The sequence below is a fragment of the Ailuropoda melanoleuca genome, chromosome 2, assembly GCF_002007445.2.
Source record: "Ailuropoda melanoleuca isolate Jingjing chromosome 2, ASM200744v2, whole genome shotgun sequence".
In the NCBI taxonomy this organism is placed as follows: domain Eukaryota; kingdom Metazoa; phylum Chordata; class Mammalia; order Carnivora; family Ursidae; genus Ailuropoda; species Ailuropoda melanoleuca.
The window spans coordinates 193257406-193280547 of record NC_048219.1 but is presented as its reverse complement, the minus strand read 5'-3'; the positions used below and the strand labels follow the sequence as shown (position 1 = coordinate 193280547).

The following is a 23142-nucleotide window of genomic DNA, read 5'->3' as shown; positions in this document are numbered from 1 at the left end:
AAGTCACAAAAGGAAAGACATTCTTGACACCAAGCTGCCTAGACTGATTGTCTTTTTAAGAATAAGGAATTTATAATCATTGCATATTGATCTAAAACACGATTTGACATAATTAGGCTAAGCATGGCCACTTTGTGAGTTCTTAGCTCCTGAAATCCTTATGTAATACTAATCTCTTCATGTCATTGCTTCTTACCTAAAAATTGGATAGTTACTCCTTTTTATTTTTTAAATCAGACAATGGAAAAAGAAGAAGAGTAAAGCATTTATTAAGGACCGGAACCGATCAAAAGAAAAATCACAAAATTATCGTAAAGTATCTTGCTTCACTGGCATTTCTATTCTTTCCGATGCATTTTGCTGTGAAAAGAGAGAAGGAGAGGGGATTAGACGCTGTGGCATGCATTCCACGTTCTTGCTATGGAGACAGAGCCCAGCACTCCGGCGTGTACTCAAAGGAATTCCAAGTTGGCACTAGAGACTGGGGCAACTACGAGAAGTGGCCAGCTCCTTGAACAAAGAGAAGAGGTGAGAGATACCTGCAGGGGAAGGGGAAGTTGCCCCAGAAAGCAAACTCACGTTTCAAAAAAGGAAAGGCCAGAGGGGCCCTGAGGCAAAGCTGCAGGGAGGTATGGAGACACCCGAGCCAGTAAGGGGCTGGAGGTGGGACTATTCATTCATTCATTTATTCATCCATTCATCTATCCAATAACATGTGTGCATTAAGTATTGGGGTTTAAACATAAATAAGATGTAGCCTCAATCGAAGGAAGGAAGGAAGGAAGGAAGGAAGGAAGGAAGGAAGGAAGGAAGAAGGAAGGAAGGGAAAGGAAGGAAGGAAAGGAAAGAAGGAAGGAAGGAAGGAAAGGAAAGGAAAGGAAGGAAGGAAGGGGAAGGAAGGAAAGAAGGAAGGAGAAGGAAGGAAGTCAGGCAGGCATCAACCATAGAAAAGCCAGAAGGGACTACAGTACGGTACGTAAATACAATTCCAGGGATACTCAAGTGTAGGAGACCCTGAGGACAGGGGTTCCAGGAGAAGACATGCGAGCTGACCCTAAGGACAAGCTGGGGGCGGGGTGCACAGCAGCAGGGGCCTGGGAACGGAGGTCGCGTGAGATGGAGGCGGAGAGCAGCAGGGACGCAGACGAGGACTGCACCACTGCGCAGAGGGCCCAGTTCCTCGTGTCCTGCACACTCGGGAGTTTAGACTGCACCCCGCCCCCACCAGTGTTAACAGAACTCTGATGACACGTGGAGGTGACCTTGAGGGGAACAAGATGAGACTGTGAGGAAGATGCCGACCACCCCGGGCTAGCGAAGGGACAGAACCGGGAAACTCTTCAGAGGAAGACAGCAGGGTGCAGGGGCTGAGCGGATGAGGACAGGGAGGACGTCGGGAGGATTCTGTTTCAGATCTGGGTGACCAGGAAGACGAGTTGGTTACAGGAGGAAGACTAGTCCCGAGGGGAAGAATTCCGGTTTGAGCCTATGGCAGCATATCCTGATGGAGGCATCTGGCATGCTGCTGGTTAAGGCACAGTATGGAAATGGAGGACAGAATGCTCCCCCCGACGGATGGGCATCTAAGTGCCGGGGGTCCCTGGGATCACCTGGGAACGAGAAGACAGTGAGTAGAGGAAGAGCCAAGGGTGGCATTCCGGGGACCACCACCATTTGGGGAGCAGGAGGAAGAAGAGAGATCCATGCAGAACAGAGAGAGGACTTAGAGCCAGGAAAGAAGTACCAAATGCAGCCACAAAGGTCGGTGGGTAAAGGGAAGGCCTGGGGGCTGGAGGCACCAGGAGGCCGGTAGAGACCAGGGCAGAGCCGGTGGAGAGAGGTCCTGGGACACAACAGTGCAGACAGCATTTCTTTCAAGCCAGGTGGAAAGGGGACACGAGAGAGTAAAGAGGACGTGGGGATGAATGAGGGGTGGGGACCACTGCTCAGTAGACCCACAGTCTTTGCAGAAATTTGCCTGCTCGCTAACGTTCCTTTGTAAGCCCCAATTCCACACTCCTGGTGCTTTTGCAGTCATTCTAGGACATAGCCTGGGTGGTGAAAAGCTAGTCTCCCGGCATGCATGTGGCCCGTCAAACAAGGTCAAACAAGGGGATGCTCGGTCTCCTGTTTCAGCTCCTGCCATAAACAAGCGGCCTTCTTGCAGATTTATGGCCATGCTTCGGGCACTTTCATGCTTTTTTTGGTGACTTTGCAGTTTCGGATGGCCGCCACGCACCGTGCTGAGCTGGTGTCTAGCCCTGCTGAGCACAAGAAGGCTGTGGCACGCCTCACGGAGAACACGCGTGTGTTCGGGGAGTGGGGCTCAGGCCTGAGCTGTCGTGCTGTTGACCGTGGGTGTTAAATAAGGGACCTTTCAACGGAAACACACATAAAACAAGGTCGTGCACTGACCAGTTGACGAAAGGTGACCAGAGGCTCGCGGGAGCCTAACCCTGTGCTTCCCACAGGGACCAGCTCAGTGTTCACGAAGTCACTGTTGGCAGCAACTTCGCGGATCGTAACTCCCCGATCCTGAGCGCAGACGGTCGTTCTGGTGTGCAGTGAAGGGCCATCAGAGCGGAGTGTGAGCGGACACAGCCCCACACGGCCAGCTTTCCACCTCCCGAGCACCGGCTGGTCTTTTCGATCTCAGACGGTGGGGGAGTGGGGGGGGGGTCTCTGACTCCCCCAGTGGGGGGGCAGCCATGGGAGATCATGACAACAAGCTGTCATGCGTGGGTCTGATACCTGAATATGGAAATCACTCGTCTGGCTCACTGAGGGGCCCACGTGGGGGGGTCGCTCCTCCCACCTGGCTGATGACAGGTAGGTGTGTGTTGAGGCTTCCAGGCAACTAGTCTTTGCCTTCCAGCCGGCAGCTGCCTACCTAGCTTCACCCAACACGTGACAGATGCAAATAATCCTGGGGCTTTCGGGGTGCTTGGGTGACTCAGTCCATTGAGCAACTGACTTCAGGTCATGATCTCGGGGTCCTAAGTTGAACACCGTGTTGGGCTCTGTGCTCAGTGGGGAGTCTGCTTGTTCCTCTCCCACTGCCCCTCCCCCCTCTCTCAAATAAATAAATAAAATCTTCAAAAAAATAATAATCCTTGGGCTTTTGCCCCCCTCCCCCGCTGTTTCCTAAACAGGGAGATATTGACGTGAGGTAGGGTGTCACATGTCACAGGGCAGGGAAAGAGAGACAGACAGACATCAGTAGCTAAAATCCTGATCTCGGAGGCACCTGGGTGGTTCAGTCGGTGAAGCGTCTGCCTTCGGCTCAGGTCATGATCCCGGGGTCCCGGGATGGAGCCCAAGTCGGGCTCCTCACTCGGGATGTCTGCTTCTCCCTCTGCCCCTCCCCCTACTCATGCTCTCTCTCTCTCTCTCTCTCTCTCTCTTTCAAATAAACAAATTTTAAAAAATCTTTAAAATCCCAATCTCAACACCACCTCTGAGAGCAAGAGCCTCCGGTGACCCTGCTTCCTCATCTACAAAACAGAGAAAATACTGACAAAGCTTCATACGGGTTGTTGCACGATTTATACAAGGCAGAGCACGGGAAGGGTCCAGACACCCACCCAGGCACCCTTGGGAGTTCTGATCTTCCCTGGTGCCGGGCCCAGACACATTTGTTGTGCAAACTGACGGACTCATGAGACCGATCCTTCTGGGCCTGCAGCGGTCCACGTCAGGCCTCCCTAGCAGCGGCCTGCTTTGCTGCCCTGGGGCTGAGCTTCAGGGGTCCACACGAATCGACATTGCAACGTAAAGGAGAACGCCTCGCTCCCGCCGCTGTGTGGGTACACTCTGTGTGGTTTGTGGTCATCCGGCCACTGCATAATTAAAGAGTGTGAACTAGTCCCCCTATAAAGATCAGGCAAGGGCTAGACGCTCAGACAGATCCCTTACAGTGTGAGAGCTAGGACCTGATTTTCATGGCCTCTATTTTAGGGTAGCAAAGAAGAAAAAATGCCAAAGCTTGTGTTGAAATGTTACCTTTCGCTATCTACTCCTCTATATGAAATGATTTTCTAGCAACCTGAAAGAATCCTAGAACAGTGTTTATTAAATTACAAAAACACTTACTCAGCCCCAATTATGCCAGGCTCTGAGGGTTTCGTGCTCCCTGAGCCAAAACCTCCCTCTTTAGGGAGCTCCCCACCAGAAAATGTCATTCACAGCTCAAGCAAGTCATCCTGATTTGGGTCATGCGTGTGTTCCTTCCACCCTTCCAACCTGATTGAACCCTTATTATGTTCTAGACATTGTTCTTCACTTTAAGGAAGTAAACTAAAATAATTAATAAGAATGACAAGACCATGCATCCCCAAGGAGTTCACGGTCTAGCAGGGCCAAAAACAAGCACAAAAATAATAATAAACCTTTAAAGGAAGTGAGCCAAGAGGTTAGGAGACTGGAACACCATCCCACAGCTCCTGGTGACAGAGCAGGCTCGGAGCCAGGTCCGCTGACCCCAGACCCCGTGCTGGCCATCCCAGGCTCATTTTGGGATTCTAGGAAATTTGGAGCACAGTGGAGAAATCTGATGGTCGCGGGAGGGCCGGGACATAACTGGGACTTAAGTCAAAGCCAATGTCCAGGCGAGGGTGGCAGTGTCAAGCCTTTCATGGGCGCTGCCTTTAAAGACACGTTTGGTAAACAATCAGTTTTGTTACAGAAATCAAATCCAGAATTTCTATTGTAATCCATGTAGGTGAATATGCCCAATATAATCGTACTATTAATAAATGAAATACGGCCAGTTCATTGAGAATTCTACTCTGCCCCCGAGGATGCTCTACAAAGCAAAAGGAAATGATTTGGATTTATAAAAAAGGAATACGATGAGTGCATTTCTTCATAATGAGTAGTTTCTAGATCTCCATATGAGGCCGGTGTTTATTTTTAGGAGGCACATAGATTAAAGAGAAAACCTACCATTTGCATCTTTCATCCAATACAGCCTCCCTGGTAAATTTTCCTTCTATTTTCGTAAAATGTCAGTTGACTTCTTTCATATTCCAGTGGTTAAAAATTAATTATACTATGCTTAACTGATTTTTTTTAAAGCATGAGTCTCAGGAACCTAAAGTGAAGAATTCCGTCATCCACCCCAAAATACTTGCCGAATGCTGGCTGCTTGCCAGGCTCCGTGCAGGGCACTAGCAGACAGGAGCACGTCACGTGCCCTGTGCCCTGCGTGCGCCCTTCGCCCTGCGTCCGGGGAGTCTGCTGCAGCCCGATGGCGCAAAGAAGAGATGAGCCACTGCAGGGCTCTGTGATGAGGACCATCAGGAAGGGGTCAGAGTAGACCTCCCAAGGGAAATGACGCTGTGCTGAGGCCTGACCGGTGAGGAGGGATTAGCCAGGTGGCTGTTCCACGCAGAGGTCTCAGCAGGACAAGTACTGTGAGCATCTCGGTACTGCTGGAGCTTAGGGCCGAGGCAGAGCTGGAGACGTGAGCAGGGGCCAGATCACCAAGGCCTTTGTGGGCCGTGCTACGGGGCTCGGACGTTATCCTGAAGGTGTACAGTGTTATGTAAGCTAAAGTCTGGGAAGGCTCCAGCTTTGTTATTAATGTGTGTGTGTGTGTGTGTGTGCGCGCATGTGTACAAATGAATGTGCATAGAATCGAGGTCTATAATTGCATCTGAAGATTTTTTTCAAGTGTGCCCTCCCTGGTGTCCCCTTACCACTTAGGAGCCTTTAGAAACACTTAGCTACATCTGCTCCAGTCCCTAGTAACTGGGAATTTATGTACTCGGTGATACTCGGTGCAGGTTGGGTAAACCAGAGCCCAGTCTTCAGCTCCCCCCCACACTAGGGCAAATAGCCTGGTCTTCCTTTTGGCTTAGTGTCTGCCTTTTGCATACCTCTGCTTTATCCCCTGGTGAAGCGAGCATTAGGGGCTTTATGTGGAAAGGATCAGAGACTCCCCTGTGTTTCAAGATAAGCTTGAGGACAGCATGTAAGGTGGACAGCATGAGATCAGGACCTGGGCAAGAATGCACGCACCGGTCAGTGGTGACAGTAATGAAATGACTGGCCAACACCAGAGAGAATGTGTAGCCAATATCAATAAGACTGGACCTCTGTGGATGTCAGGAGAAGAGAAAGGGGAAGAAGTGTCATTGATGCTCTAAAATTTTGAGCTTGAGAAAATTAGGTGGATGGTGACGCCTTCAATTAAGAAAGGCAGTTAAAGAGAGGGTCGGGTGGGTCCCAGGAGGTCACAGGTACCCATAGCAACCGCATCCAGGGAGACTGGATCTCAGGACAGAACGTGGTAAGAGGTGTGTGCTCGGAAGGAATTGCAGATCATTGATGAGGTCGGGCAGGTGGAAGAGTTGACAGAGCGATCTATGGAAGGAAGAGCGGGTGGGCTAAGGAGACAACAGAGACGGTCACCGGTATTCACATTATTGATCGAGGAAAGGAAGGCAGATCCAATTTCCTGAATCTGAGGGCTGAACATCCAGGGCGCAAGAAGCAGACCACAAATGGGAGGTGAGCAGAGTGGGGCAGCAGCCAAAGACCACGACTACGTGGAGAAGCTCAGTGCACAAGGAGAGAGGGAGGGAGGGAAGCTGCTGGGTTGGGGAGTGTTAAAGGAGGGGCTGTTCTGTCTGTCTGTTTGCTCTTCAGCTGGACACTCGATCGTGTTGGTGGTTGACAAATACAAAAGCCACAGGAGAAAGCTCAAGGAGTGTGGGGTGGGAGAGACGACCGAGGGACAGTCTGGGAGGAGACCAGGCAGTGGGAAATGAGAGCTGAACAGCGGAGTAAGACATTTGAGGACACAAGGTCAGCAGCGTTAAGGCGAGCACTCCAAGCAGCTTCTATTTTAAATACACATTTTTAACTGTGTCCCCTTACCTCGAGGCTGTTACTCAAAGCCAGTGTTTATTCTTGAAGTCTGTGCCACGTGTTTGGGTACCCTCGATTCCCAGGAGGAAAGATCCCTCTCAGGCTCCCTACAGATGGAAGGACATACAGGATCTGTCATCACAGCAAGGTCTGAGACAACGTGGTCCCCACGATGATGAACAGTGGGAAGAGGTGTGACCAGCATAACCAGACCCACACTGCTGAGAGATGCCCTAGAACAGGACAGCTCTGTCTTCCTTACCTGGCTCTCCCTCACTCTCCCCTGCATGGTGTCACAGCGGAACCCATGCTAATTTCTCTCCGTGTGTGATCTGTCCCAGCCACTGCTATAAGCCTCGAGGGCAGGGACTGTCATAATAGCCTTTCAGTCCTCCATGAGATCTGCCCAGTGTTTGTCACACGCATTTGGTGAAATAAATTAAATTGTTGTCTTCGAAGCAGTCTCTGAGATGGCTGCATAGCTGTATCCATGATGTTTCCAAGGCGCAATGTGTTTTTAAAATTCAGCTCTGGAAACTGAAGTCTTCAGAGGGGCGGAGGTGGGGGATTGGGCTAGCCCGGTGATGGGTAGTAAGGAGGGCACGTACTGCATGGAGCACTGGGTGTTATACGTAAACAATGAATCATGGAACACGACATCAAAAACTAAGAATGTACTGTATGGTGACTAACATAACATAATTAAAAAATTTGTTTAAAAACTTTAAAAAAAAGAACCTAAAAAAATAAAATAAAATTCAGCTCTGGAATGACCTTCTGAGTCATATAAAAAAGGATCAATCACATTAATTTATATCCATAAAATATTTTTGGTCCCAAATGGCATTTTCCCAATGCAGTAGGCGGCCTCCACTCTGGGTATTCACACTCAAGTATCCCCCTCCCACAATGGACCAGAGCTGGTCTGTGTGACAAATAAAATCACAGAAGGGATGATACACAAATTCCAAAATTAGGTAATAAAAGACCGCATCTTCTGTCTTGAGTGCTCGGTGGCTTGTTCATTCTCTCTTTCTCCCCCTCTCTCTCTCATCATTGTCTCTGGGGGAAGACAGATGTCATGTTTTGAGGACATTCAGACAACCCTATGGAAAGGCCCACAGGGGGTGAAACTGAAGCCCTCAGTCCAAGAGCCCATGAAGAGCTGAAGCCAATAAACACATGAGTGATCTTGGAAGTGGATCTTTCAGACCCCGTCAAGCCTTCAGATGAGATCACAGCCCCAGACAACAACTTATCTGCAACCTTGTTAGAGACTCTGAGTCAGAACCACCCGGCTAAGCTGCCTGTGGGTTCCTGACCTTCAGAAACTGTAATATAACAAAAATTTGTTGTTTTAAAATGCTAAGTTTGGGGGTAATTTGACACGCAGCAATATACAACTAACGCACCCCAGTTGGTTATTAATCTGATTAATTACATTTATTTTGGCTATTTCCAAAATCAAATCCAAGAACAAATATTTTCCACCACTGCAGCGATTCAAAACAATGGGCCATAGATTCTCAAGGCAACACCAAACAAGAAGTGTTCAAAAAATGTCCTCGGCAATGTCCCACTGTTTGAACAACTCTATGTTCTCCCAAAGCAACAACTCAGAGGGTGTCTAAAACCTTTTTGTTTTAAATCAAGCCTCAGGGGGCAGGCACCTGGGAGGCTCAGTCACTGAAGCGTCCAACTCTTGGTTTCAGGGTGTGAGATCACATCGTGCTCTGGGCTCAGCTCGGAGTCTGCTTGGGATTCTCTCCACCTCGCTCCCTGCTCTTGGTCTCTCTCTCTCTCTCTCTCAAATAAATAAATAAAATCTTATAAAAAATAAATTAAAAAATAAAAAATACATCAAGCCTCAAATTATAAGCCCAGCACTTCAAATAAATTGCAGTATGCCTAGTGAGGATCAAACATGGAGCTCAATGAAATATTAATATCTGAGTTACTTATTTTAATGAAGAACTCCAAAATAGGGTGAAATTCACAACTCTTCTGGAAAACGGCATTGGCAAAAACAAAAGCTGGCGAGACTGACATATCAAAGTATCCTGCACGGACTTATTAAAGTCCTATCTCTGCCACTCATTACCTGGATCCAAGTCCCACGTTGGCCATATAGCCTTGGACACACTACAGGAACTCGCTAAGCCTCAGTTTGCTCATCTACAAAATGGGCAGGAACACATGTTGCCTCACAGGATGGTTGTGAAGAGAAAGCTATGTCAAGCAATTAGCACAGGGTTAAGTGTCTTGTGTATGATATCAGCACCAAGAGTTATTGTTCATCTCTTCTGTAGAAGCGGGTCATAGGACCCCTGGTTCGCAGATCTATCCTGAAACTTAAATGAGAGGGAAACTGATCTGTAAAGGGAAGGAAGTACATTATCATTAACTTCACCTGCTGGCCCCAAAGTAGTGCTGAGGGTGGAGGGCAAGCAGGGGTTCAAGAGAGTTTGAGCTTTTTCAGAAAATGCCCCAAAGTGAGGCAGGAGGAAAGGTCATGAGCACTGGGTGTTATACGCAACTAATGAAGGATTGGACACCACATCAAAAACTGATGATACTATATGTTGGCTAATTGAAATTTTAAAAAAAGAAAAAAAATAAACGAGAATGTTTATTTTCTGGAATTGTATAACTGTTCAAAGGTTATGTATTGATGTTTCCAGTTTTAAATGACTCATTAACAGAACTTCAATATGAAATTGTTTCAAGAAAAAAATCATTAAAAAGAGCAGATCTCAACTTACCACGTAGGTAGTTGTTTCTCCATTTAAAGGATTCAAATATGTCCCCCAAAAACATCTAAATCAATGTAGGCATCGGGATATATCAACACATGAAAGAGAGAAGAAGGAGACACTGTAAAAAATGCAAATATTATCTGGAGGCCTGTGATGCATTACATAATTCATTGTTAATGAAATAAGGCAACACATTTTATTAAATAACTTTACGTGGTGTCAAACATGTGTGTCTAAGAAAGCACATGGGAAGAACCACTTGCATGAAGTTTAAATCGCCTAAAAACTCCACTGGGCTCAGAATGTGCTCCCAAGTATCAGGGACCAGAAAGATGGAACCTTCCATGTGGACTTGCAAACAGACTGTGTTTAGATCAGATGTGCAGGTTTCCTGTCTGTGAAGTTCCCACAAGGTGTTCAGTTTGGAAAAGGCTTGCAAAGAAGTCTTCAGGAAGCCACTGAAAGCCCACATAACAACATTAAGTCCACACAAAAACTCGCACAGGAATGCTCATTGCACCATTATTTATAATAGCCAAAAAGGGGAAGGAACCCAAATGCTGCTCAACCAGTGAATGGATAGAGCGAGCTGTATACCCACACAGACCATCTTATCCGACACGAGACAGGAACCAAGTTCCGACACATCCTACGACAGATATGAACATGATACTTAGTGAGATAAGCCAGTCACAAAAGGGTACATAACTCCATTTATACCAAAATGGCCAGGATAGGCAAATCCGTAGACTCGGAAAGTAGACGAGTGGTTGCTGGGAGCTGGGGGAATGGGGAGCACAGAATGGCGGCCCCTGGGGATGAGGTTTCTTTTTGAGGTGACGAAAACGTTCTGGATTTAGGTAGTGGTGGTGGTTGTACCATCTTATGAATATGCTAAAAACCACTGAACTGGACACAGTGTAAGGGTAAGTTATATACTATGCAGATTACAACTCAATAAAGGTGTAATTTTGAAAAAGTGGGGGATGGGCACATGACCAAAGCCAGGCCAAGCGAGTCCTGCGTCTCCAGTGGAGCTAGAGAGAGATGCTGCCTTTTCCTCCTAAGTTTAGAGAATCTGAATCTGGAGCACCTTGCTTCTTGCTACAAGGAGAAATTTCATCCGCAGTAAGAGAGGGAGAAGAGAAGGGGGGGTTGGGGGGCAGGGCGAGGGAGGAGGGGTGGGGTAGGAAAGGGGGAGGGAGGGGCAGAAATACAGGTGGTGTTGAACGCTCCTATATTAACTGGTCTGTGAGGCCAACTCTTCCTGGTCCTTTCTGGGAATGTGATCCGGGGACGTAGCCCATTGGGGTGTAGGTGACTTGTAGTTGAATTTCTATCATTGGAAATGGACCACAGTAAGTAAATCAGATGCCTGTCACTTCCCCTTCCCTGAGCTCAGAATTCTGTTAGTTCTTCTTCCTCAGTTTCTCCCTCTGGACTGTTTCCAGGTCTCTTGGCTGAAGCCTTAGCCAAATCTCATCCCATCTACTGCAAACCAGGGTTTGTCAAAAGCCAAGTTCACTTGGCAACCTACAGGTGTTAGCATCGCCCTCTGGCCGGGGACGAAACCACTCAGTGTTTGTCTGGGCGCTCCTGTGCCATCCAGAGCCCTTCCTCCTCTCTCTAGTTCACTTTCATAATTAACACATATAATAGAAACTAACCGCAACACTGATATGTATTTGCTTAAGGAGAGAAGAATATTAGCAAATTTAGAAATTTATTTCCTCTAATTTCCTTACAGCTTTTATCCTTTTAAAAATCATGTAGGGGCGCCTGGGTGGCACAGCAGTTAAGCGTCTGCCTTCGGCTCAGGGCGTGATCCCGGCGTTACGGGATCGAGCCCCACATCAGGCTCCTCCGCTGTGAGCCTGCTTCTTCCTCTCCCACTCCCCCTGCCTGTGTTCCCTCTCTCACTGGCTGTCTCTATCTCTGTCGAATAAATAAATAAAATCTTTAAAAAAAATAAAATAAAAATAAAATAAAAATCATGTAAGGGGAAAATTCGAACTTTGTACATTCAGCGGTTTCTCACATTAGATCTTCACAAGATAGTTTTCATTTGATCGAAGTCCTTATTCTTTGTATTTTGGATTTTCAGTCTTTTTCTCCATGGTTTACACCTTTCTTCACATTATGTTCTTTACCCTGGAAATTNCGAATAAATAAATAAAATCTTTAAAAAAAATAAAATAAAAATAAAATAAAAATCATGTAAGGGGAAAATTCGAACTTTGTACATTCAGCGGTTTCTCACATTAGATCTTCACAAGATAGTTTTCATTTGATCGAAGTCCTTATTCTTTGTATTTTGGATTTTCAGTCTTTTTCTCCATGGTTTACACCTTTCTTCACATTATGTTCTTTACCCTGGAAATTTTTTGAGAACCTACATATGTTTTTCAAATGATCTTCATTTTAATTACTGAATTTTTTTTTGTTTTATTTCTTCTATTTCCTACTTCCAACAATGATTTACTTGTTTGAAGACAAAATTCATCCTACGTTTTTCTCTTTTATGTTTGTAATATCACTGCTTATTTCACTGAAAATGGTTAACAGCTGTTTTCTTTCTTTCCTTTTTTTTTTTCTGTTTCGTATAAGAAATCTATTTCAGAGTTTCCAGGAATTACTTGAAATCTCCATCTGCTTTCTTCTTCTTCCCTTGAATTACGGCATTCTTTAATTTAAGGAATTCTTTTTTTTTTAATTTGCTCGTTAATTCTTTGCGATTTCCTGATCTTTGAGGAACATCTACCTGAGAGTTTATTTTAAAATATTGTTTGTTTCAAGGGCCCATTTAACTTAATGTCAGAGTCTTCCTACAAAACTTGGATTGGAAAAAAAGTGCAATGTCCTCACTATGCAATGAGAAAGTTGCAACAGATTTGTGGGCTGTGCGATCAGAATCAACTTCCCAAATCAGAGATGGAAAGGGGGTTAAATGGGGGGGGGTAGTTACTGAATTCAGTTCAATGTGTTAAAGGTCATAGAATGAACTAGAGTCCATTTCGCAACACTCACTACTAACTCCTGGCACCTGCTAGCATTCCCTGTCACCTGTCCTGCTAGCCTCCTAGAGCCCCCACCTGCTCTTAGCCAATAGGAGCCATTAGGATGAAGCCAGAGATCCTAGTTCATCCAGAGATCCTAGACATGACCCCTGAGGCCCAGCCTGACTTCCTCTCCAGATCAACCCTTATGCCTCTGTCCTGTATTTTGCTCATGGAGGTCATCAAGATTTCTGTCCATTCCAACCCAACCAGCTTCTCATGCATCAGGGAATCCCTTTTTGATCCCTTTGTGCTTAGAATCGGTTTTCCTCCCTCCCCTTCATACCTGTCCCTTTTGTCCTGATGGAAGCTCTTGATGGGAACGTCCCCCAGGGAAGCTCTCCTGCGCCCAGATGAGATTCTGCCTCTTGACATGTGCCCCCGCATGCTGGCTTGGTAGTCAGGGTCACCCCCGCTGAGTGGACCCTCACTCCTCTACAAACTCCATGGGGCCTAGGATTGCTTGTCTCACTCCTCACTGTCTCCCTGGCTGTTCCCATGGAAGCCGCAAAATCAATGTGAACAAAATGTTTGTGAAATGCTGTGCTCGGTCCTTGTCATTGCTGGATTGGCCAGGCCACAAGTGTGCAAGTATGTGAGCATGGAAACACACCTGACTGCCCAGATGCCTCAGTGGAGTCTAGAAAAGCTGGCCCTTCGTACTTGCCCTAACACCCAGGAACTAGATCCTAGAGCCATGGCTCCATGGAAAGCCCAGAAACCACCTGTGGACTGATCCACAAAGGTGCCAGTGTGCACGAGATCAATCGAACATTTCTGCGGAGAAGGTCCTAGCACCTGGGCTTAGTCTTCCTGCACCTGTCAAACTGTCTCCTGTCGTGGAAGCTCCCAGACATTAACTTCCTCACATCCTGATCCTACAATGGACTTCCATGCAAAATATTTAAGGTGTGAGTATGTTCATAATATGGGAACATTAACTTTCATGTATAATTCTTGAAGCTGCATTTTTTTTACTGTCTTAATGTAATTTTCACCTGCAGAATGAAATCTTGAAAAACTGAATAAAAATGTCATTGGACAGATCCATACCTGTACCACAGTAGAAATATTTTAAAATACCAGTCAAAAATGTTATCCCATTTTGAATAATAATATAACAATTATGTTTTTATGCCTAGTTGGAGTCAAGAAATTTCCTCCTCATATCATATTCTTGACTTCTCTTCCTCCGTTCTCTTATATTCATTCAACAAGCATTTACTGAACATCCACCCTGTATCAAACATTGTCCTAGACCAACAAAAGCTAACACTCTTTGCCCCTCAGGAGGCATACATTCTAGTAAGGAAAGCAGTTAATAAGCAAACAGACAAATAATATGTAATATATGTTCATGTCGGAAATTTACGTATTGTTAATTTTACAGAATTATTGCAAATCAATTTCAATACATTTGGGGTGGGGGGAGCCATGTCCTGCCATTCACCAAGCATCTCTTGTCCACCAACTTACTCAATTCTCTCTGCATTATTCGGTGGCTTCTCCTCCTGGCATCTCACAGATGAAGAAGCGGCAGGTCATGGAGTTAAGCACCTGACCTAGACTGCAGAGCTGCTGAATAACCATTTGAACTCTAGTCCAACAAAAATGCCCCTCCCACATCCGTCCACTAAACCACAGTGCCAGGGACCTGCATACTTAGCTCTAAAACGTTAAAGATTTGCCAGCTGTTGCTTTAAGCTGTTTCCAAATCTCTGGGAAATAAAGACAGAGTAGGACAGAGAGAGAAGAGGTTGGACAAGTAGGGGAGATTCCAGCCGAATCAGCAGAGCTGTACTCGCCCCTGCCTGGGTGACGTTCCCGTGACTCTATCACACTGGTCTGCTTGTCACAGACCCACACAGACCCTACCAGGCACTGTCCCGGAGGACACCAAACCCCTGGTCCTACCTCCTCACTGCTGTTAGACTCAGAGCTGGAGGACCAGCGGCAGCGAACCCACACGTCCTGCACCTCTTCGGCGGACAACCGCACCGTGCTTCTGCAAACAGCTGCCTGCTGGAAAAGAAAGCATTGGGTTCAATCCTCAGCGGCTCAAAGAAAGGGATAGGATCTATGTGAGAGTTCAGGCAATACCGGAAGGCCTGACAGAATGATGCAAACAGAAAGGAAAAATTCATAGAGGCAGTTCGTGTTTCCAAAATGAAAATTTCTCAAGACAGAAGCAGAAAAAATTGAAACATTTAAAGACCTGTTAGGCATTTGGTGTATTACAAGGCCCCCCGGGAGAGCAGCCATTCCCTCCAGGAGCAGGGGGCGGGCTGCCTCGAAGTTTCCCAGTGGAACAAAAGGAAGTGAGAAGAACCCAGAGGACTTTGTTCTCTTCTTTGACCTCAGATTCCATTAGGAACAGACGCTCTAACACTTAGATTTGAGTCCTTCATAAAACAGTCACAAAGAAAAGTCTCATGAAACAAGTAACAAAACAAAGGATTCCCCTTTTCGAAATTTACACTGTTGTGAAGGGACCCTGACACAAAATAACCCATCAAGTAACAGCCTCATCAAGGAACAAACCCCAGAGAACTCACACACCTGAACACAAACATTCTGGAAAGTAAGGGTGCTGGCCTGCTCCACCAGACCCTTGCCCATGGGTGTTAACTAAGTATGGGGCCATGCTCTGGTCACTGCGGACACCACACTGAACACACCATGGTCCTGACCCCATGAAGCCTGAGCCAGAGAGGAGGAGGGAGTCAGATATTACAGGACAGTCAATTACAAAACGATGCAACTCATGCCAAGAACACAGATGGTGTTTTAGATTCGTTTAAACTGGAATTTGAAACATCTCTGGAATTTGCCTTTGGGGTTGGCCTCTTTGTATTCACTTTGCCTGGAACCATCGTTCTACCCTTTCAAGACCAGGAAACTGAGGCAACAGGGCTTCAGTAATTTGCAGGATCACTCAAGACCACGGACTCCAGAGCCCAAGTCCTCAGCCACTGAGCGGCACTGCCCCTGCCCCGGGGAATACAGTGTGGACACAGCTGGTGACTCCCAGTGTGGCCGGGTGCCGGGCAGGGGCCACGCTCTCCTTACGACTTGGAACAGCTCCAGGTCATGGAAGAAGCGAGGTGCTTCATCCTGCTAGTCTCTGGAATATGGCGTTTCCTGCCTCACTTACCACGTAGTAGCCCCTTTGGAAGTCACAGCTGTCAGGGTCTTCTCCAGAATCTCTCCTGCATGTTGTCTCCCGAATGCCAAACTCTAGGTCCATGTTCAAGCTGTCCTGATCCAGAACGTTGACCTTCCCAAAGACAAAGCGTCAGTTTGCCTAGGTGAGCTTCTGAAGTTTACAATGCTACAAATGTTTCTCCCTGCACAGGAGAAAATGTTATAGGCTCCTTCTTGGGGAAAACTGTTAAATGGTTTTAGCAATCCCCCAGTTCCACTCCCTCAGTCTGAGACCAGAAGCGCTTTTCCAAAGGCACATAATACTTCATTTAAAAAAATGGAATCAGAACTTCGGTGTCTGAACTACAAGGTCAGTGTTATTTCAGATGACTTAATTTACAGTGGGTCCTCATGACTCAGAGCTTCCATTTTTACAAATGTGCTTACGCACTAAGACGTATTCACAACCCCCAAAATCAATGCTCAGCGTCCCTTCCCAGTCATCCACGGACAGGCACAGAGCGGCAAAGAACTGGAGTTGCCCCGTGCACACCTTCCCAGCTGAGATCAGATAAGGCAGCGCTCTGCCTCCTAGCTTCCACTGTCATACTGCAGACTTTCAGGGTTTACTTTGGACCATGTTTTTCTCATTTTTGTGGGTTTTTTTCCCCTTGGTGATTTTGCTGTTTCAAATGGCCCCCAAGTGTAGTCCTAAAGGGCTGTCCGTGCTCCCAAGCACCAGAAGGTCTGGATGTGCCACATGGAGAGAAGATGTGTGTTAGACCAGGAGCAAGGGTTCCGTATGCACTAATATAGTGTTCGTGGTGACTTTCTAGGACACAACCACTGCAAATAATGAGAATCAACCGTGTGTATCTAAGGGTCATTTTCCTAAAAGAATGCCCCACAATTTCTTAGTAATCCCTGATATAAGAAATTAAGTGGTGCGTACATTTCTGCATATAGTACTACCCAGTCCTACTTCCTGTTTGATCAGTTGTGGCCCATGAATGAGTTTACACAATCTTCTACTCCTTTCCACCAAGGATGGGATACTGGGGGAAACTGCCAAACTTCGTGATGAATCTGTGATGCTCTGATGACACGGAAATCCTATGACTTAAGGAGAGCCCACAGTGTGTCCAGCTTAGGCTCCAGCTTAGATGACAGCCACACAGTAAACACCTTAAAGAAAACTAAGCAAGGTCGTTCTAGAAGGTTATGGTGTTATGAGGGAACAAACAACACTATAATGGGGCTGAGGGGGAGGAAGTCGCTACTGCAGAGAAGGTGCCAGAGAAATCCTCCCGAGGAAGAAATATTTTCCACTACGGCTCATAGAATGGAATGGGAAGAGCCCATCGTGTGTGGAAAAAGCAGGGCCAATGTCCTGGGGCAGAATAAGTCCAACTATTGTGGCTGGAGCAAAATGAACAAGAGGAGAACCGTACACCATGATGTGTGAGAGATGGGGTGTGTCACGGAATTTATGGTCCTGTCACCGACGGGACGGTGTTTAGATTTCATTCTCATTGCAATGGGAAGTTCTCAGAAGGACTTAAGAGCTAAGATGTGAATCACCATGGCTGCTGCAAAGAGACCACACTGGGGCAGGAACAAGATGGCGGCAGGGAGGCGGCCATGGCCCAGTACCCGACCACACCCCCAGGCTCCAAAACTCTCGTCTCTCTCAGTCCTTGAGCCCACCTTGTGACAAAGCTGAGTCAGCAGCTTCCCAGTGAGGATAAGGTGGGGAGAACCCTCTGTGAGAGCACAGATTGCTCGCACGTTGGGAAGGACGGGCACAGGTAGAATTTGGGAATAATTGACAAACTCCAAGCCTGGGATGGGGTGGTGGGCTTTGCATCTCCTTCGGACAGTGGGTGAAGAGTGCTCATAGAAGTACAGTTTTCTGGAAACAAGTAAGACTAACAATTCAGCCTCAACAGTATTTATTACCACATTTATTCATAATTTTAAAATATTGGATAATAAATCTGAGTCTCATAAAAAAAATAAAGCCCTCTTCTGCTGGGGCGTTTTGCTGGGGCTCCACCCTGATCGAGCTCTAGCAATTTCCCTTAAAGCAATCCAATGAAAACAAACTGGCAACACAAAGGCTTAGTTAAAAAAATGAAAATGTGGGATTTTTTTTGAGTACAGATAATTTTATTGAACTATGAGATGAGTTTGCAACCTTTCTTTGCATCTTGAAGCACTCTGTTCAGAATAAGGAGAAAAGCCTAATGGTTTTGCTTTTTCATCCAAACTCACTTCCAACGCAAATTTCCACTCTGTTGTTTGAAAAAGGTGGGACAACCTGAGTGTTTGACAATAAGGAATCAACTAGAGAAAATCCCAAATCCAGCATTGTTGCTGAAGTAAATTGTGGGACTTTATAATTGATGTTACACTATGCTCCTGTTTTTCTTTTAAAAAATATGTTTTATACCAATATATGAAAAGGATCCAAAAAGACCTTCTCCCACACGCTCATAGTGGGTATCTCAGAGGAATGGATAATAGATAGTAGTTTTGGCTTTTTCTTTCTTGTTATATTTTCTAACTTTTTATAATGAGCATATTTTGTTTTTTATTCAAAAAATAAATAAAAATATACGAGCAATAAAAAATCCATAACAATTCCTTTTGGTGTTAATTTTATGTGTCAACTTGACTGGGCCATGGTGCTGAGATATTTGGCCAAACACTCTGGATATTTCAATAAAGGTGCTTTTTAGATGGAACTAACATTTAAATTAGCGGATCTGAGTAAAGCAGACATCCTCCGTAATGTGGGTGGGCCTCACCCAATCAGTTGAAGGCCTGGATAGAATGGACTTTTTCCTGAGCGGGAAGGGACTCTGCCAGCAGACTGCCTTCAGATGTGAACTGCAACATCAGCTCTTTCCTAGGCCTCCAACCTGTCAGGCCACCCTACAGATTTTGAATTGACCAAACCTCCATATAGGGTAAGCCAATTCTTCATTTTTTTTTAAAGATTTTATTTATTTATTTGACAGAGAGAAACAGCCAGGCGAGAGAGGGAACACAAGCAGGGGGAGTGGGAGAGGAAGAAGCAGGCTCATAGCAGAGGAGCCTGACATGGGGCTTGATCCCAGAACGCCGGGATCACGCCCTGAGCCAAAGGCAGCCACTTAACGACTGCGCCACCCAGGCGCCCCAAGCCAATTCTTCACTATGATAAATTTCTCTCACTCATTCTCCTTCTCCCTCTCCCCCGACATCTCTCTCTCTCTCTCTCTCTCTCTTTCTCACACACACACACACGCACGCACGCACGCACGCACATATATACACACAGTCTATTGCTTCTGCTCTGGAGATGCCTGACAAACAACAGTGATCACTGAGGTTTTTCCAACTATGATTGGACAAAAAGTGAAGAGCAGGCAGGCTGGCTGAGAATAACTTAGAAAGCCCAAAAGCAAAACAAAGCAAAGATGAAGGTAAAAAATGGACAGCGATGGACACACACGTCCAAAGGATCCCAAACCTTCCGCGGCGTTGCCTCGGGCTGTCCCGGAACCCAGCCACCCCCACCCTCCCTGCGCCCAGGCCCCGCTCAGCTGCCCTGCGTCACTGCCTGCTTCCAGCAGTCACTGTCTCAGGGCCCTCCCTAGCACCCCACTCCTCACCCCAGCTAGAGAGACCTTTTCCAAGTGCAGAGATCCACCTGCATTTCTGTGTATGTCCCATTGTCCTCAAAACAGACCTCAAACTCCTCAAAGTCATGCCCTGGGCAGGGCCACCTCATGTCCCAACTCAGACCCACTTCTCTGACCTCCTTCGGCCCTAGCCCGACTCTTTCTCAAGGTCTTTGATCCTTCAGGTCCCCCTCACCGTGGTCTCCCCCACGGCTGGAAGTCTTGTCACTGATGGAGCCTTAGCTCAAATACGGCAGCCTCCCCATCTGACAGCTGCCCCAGCCCCAGCCCAGCCCAGCCATCCCGCTACCTGTTTTGTTCTCTCCACAGTACTCTCTGGAGCCAACTTATTTGTTTGTGTACTTGTGCACTCCATCCTCCTGTCTTTCCTCCCCTTCCTCCATCCCTCCCCTCTCCCTTCTTCTCTCCCCAGTAGAACCCGAGTTCTGTCCTCTTCTCTTCCTCATCCCAGCACAAGGATCATGTCCTCCACCTTTCCTTTTCCCTGTGCCCCTGAGGAAAGAATCTGAGGGAGCCCAGTGTCCACGTCAGAGCAAGGAAACCATCACTGACGTAGTCACACTGTCTTGTCCTTTGCTGTCTTAAACTTGGAGCCCAAGAGATAAGTCATTTAAAATCTATTGCAAGAGTACTTGATCCAGGTCCATTGGTACAACCCAGTGGTTCTTAACCCTGACTGCACGTGAGAACAACCAGAAAAACATCGAAGAACACGGCCCCCGCCCCTGCAGTCTGAGACCTTATGAGTCGACCCTCTCTCCTGGGCGTCAGGAGCTCCAGCTCCCGGGGATGCTGACGTGTAACAGCGTCCAGGGCCGCTGGGTTCAGGAAGCAAACCCAGGAATAAAGGAGCAGAGCCTGGCTCTCCTCCCTAAGTCCACTGACCAGCACCCCGAAACTCCTGCACACGACTGAACCACTTATTTCCTTTGGACATATTCCTGGAAGTGAAGCTGTGAGATGAAAATTTATAAATCTTTGCTATATTTATTGTTTCACACGCTTAGTCATTAGAAAAGGCCGATGAGAAGCTAGAACAGGCAGATTTCCAGAGAGAAGAGCAGCATACAGAGGCAGAGAGGCGTCTCCCGTGAGTGAACTCACCAAGGATCACGCGCACGCATACGTAACCGTGTCATCTGGCAGGCACACGTGTGTCCGGGCTCAGGTGTCTGATACAAGACGGTGCCCGTGCCGAAAGTGCCCTGGGGGACTATGCCTCCTGCGGGCCCATCTCCACAGGCCACATTTCCACGGGTTCTCTCAGGACCTGTCCTCACGCTCTTGTTCTCTTAATTAATCACCACCTTTCTTCCACAGTGAGCATCAGCTACCTTACAGGTGCATTTAAACCGTTCATCGGAGAGCCCAGCGAGGGGACTCTGATCCCCTCACACCACAAGTGGATTTCATTAAATGCAAAAGATGGAAGCCGATACAGCCAGTGTGCAAAAAGCGGGTTCTTTATTCTGATCCTGTGCTCTTCCAGAAGGAATTCACCCTTGGCAGCTGACATATCTCCCAGGGCTCCCAAACCACGACATCAGGGCCAAGAACCCCACTCTGGCCGTGACAGCCTGCTCCTAGGCTGGGCCCCTAGCTAAAACACAGCCCATGATCTCCATGACCTGTGGCCCAATTAGAAAAGCCACCCTGGGTGACTCAGTCAGTTGAGCATCTGACTCTTGGTTTAGGCTCGGGTCATGATCCCAGGGTCGTGAGATCGAGCCCTGCAGCAGGCTCTAAGCTCAGAGGGAAGTCTGCTTAAGGATTCTCTCTCTCCCTCTCCTGCTCTTCCCCCTGCTCGCTCTCCCTCTCAAATAAATACATCTTTTAAAAGAAAAGGAAAAGACAAATGAGACAAGTTAATTAATTTCCCAGGAATCTGGAAATGAGAAAGTGAGCCAGTTTCTGAACAAGGGTCGAGATGAGCGTGCTGTGTTTCTGGAGACGAGAGCTAGGAAGCCGTGAGCCGGGCACTCTTTGCAGCAGGAGAGGGAGCAAGGTGGTGCCTGGGCCGGAGGGGAGAGGCCAGTGGCAGCAGGGAGAAAGCGGTGGCCTTCTGTCCCTACATAGGCGTCTCTGCTCCGGCCCCCGTGGCCTGGCTGCACGGAGCTGTCATTCGTAGGACCTGTGACTTTACAGAACATCTCCCGTGTCCTATCTTAGCACCCACTAGCCTGGAGAAATTTCTGCTCCTACCGCACCTGGACGGTAAGCAAACCCCGAAATCCCCTGCAGACGGGGGCAGGGGGCGGGAGGTGACTCCCTGCCCAGGCTCCTCATTTCCTTTGATGCGGATTGCTGCATTTCTTTCTTCGCCAATCACAGACCAAGTCATCGGAAGCCAAGAAAATTCACATTTTCCCCACTTCCCCAAGCTAACAGGAAACAGACCATTACCAAATCAACAAAGGAAGGTGGGATTTGGGGGCTTAAAAGCCGGAATTTTTTGCCTCTAAGTATGAAGAGCAGTACTGCTGAAATCAAAAAAGCCTCGTTTCTAATAAACGAGCAGTTCTTACTAAAACATCTCAAGAGGAAACATGGGGGCCTTGGCTACGGACGCAGGATGCACGCAGGGCAACATCTGGAAGAGAGAAGCCAGGCCAGAGGGAAGACGCTCCAGAAGAACCCTGCGTCCAAAGTGGCTTGGAGGGTCTTAGGACAGTAACTGTTGTTAAATTCTTTCTCTGTCCAGAAACAGTACGAAAGAGAGGACTAGCTACTATCTTTTTAAACCGAAAAATGTTTAAAGCGTGCCCAAGAGACAATCAATCAATCAATAACAGAAAGCAGCAGATTTAAAGAGGAATCACGAGGATGGAATACGTACTTACCCTTTTTAAGGAGCTTCTGAACGCCCGGAACAGATACGGGCTCAGGGACTGGGAATTCACTTTTGCCACAGACGCACGGAGGGCTTCCCTCAAGGAGGACGAGTCATAGTCGTACACCGGGAAACCTGGAGCCAAAAACACACGGGGACACAGTGAGACAAGGCACAGGGGCCAGCACCGCGTCACAGCCTCAGGGGCAGGGGGCCCGTGTCTCCGAGTCCCTTACCTGCGCAAGGCAGATAGTTCACTCCCAGCACGAACACGGCCAGTACCGTCATCACCATCTTCTCCGTTCGGGGAAGAATCATTTTAATTCAGAGGCTGCGAGACCGTTCCTGTGCGTTTGGGGGTGACCAGTCCAGCTGAAGGCAGCTCTTAATCAACTGGGGCCTGGCTTGCTCTCTCTGAGCAGAGCAGCCTGCCGCTTAAACAGAAACGATTGATCCTGGGGTCAATATTCACTGCTGGCTCTTCCTATGGAAAAGTTCCAGTTTGAGGCTACTTTTGAAGTTCTGACCTCAGGATGGGACTCTAGCCCAGGGCGCAAGACATCAAGAGGCTCGGGACTCTGTGTGCGCTGTTTGTTTTTCTCTGTTTTAATTACATCCACATGTACTGCTTGTTTCTCTTCATTTTAATGGCATTTTTTAGAAGGGAGGGGAGATGTAATCTTATTTTCAGCAAAACCGTGGATTTCAGATTTGTCTGTTCAGTTCTCTCGGCGTTTCTAAAGATCTTGTAGTTGACTGTGTATAGAAACCATGTGGTTGGGGCGCCTGGGTGG

The 23142-nt window shown here is 47.3% G+C and overlaps 1 protein-coding gene across 2 annotated transcripts; it reads right to left on the bottom strand.

Annotated features, from left to right (window-relative positions):
- Positions 1 to 247: 247 nt before the first annotated feature.
- Positions 248 to 22836, bottom strand: SPP2 (secreted phosphoprotein 2). 2 transcript variants are annotated; one of them, XM_011223320.3, is made up of 7 exons: positions 22585 to 22836; positions 22359 to 22483; positions 15840 to 15962; positions 14600 to 14704; positions 9636 to 9690; positions 6883 to 6980; positions 248 to 360 (listed from the first exon to the last, which is right to left on the bottom strand). In XM_011223320.3, exons 1-6 carry the CDS (start codon positions 22664 to 22666, stop codon positions 6910 to 6912), a joined length of 561 nt encoding a protein of 186 aa, XP_011221622.1. In that variant the 5' UTR covers positions 22667 to 22836; the 3' UTR covers positions 248 to 360; positions 6883 to 6909. The 2 variants fall into 2 exon arrangements, with proteins under 2 accessions (XP_011221622.1, XP_011221621.1); XM_011223319.3 differs by having other exon boundaries at positions 14600 to 14707; positions 22585 to 22821.
- Positions 22837 to 23142: the final 306 nt, after the last annotated feature.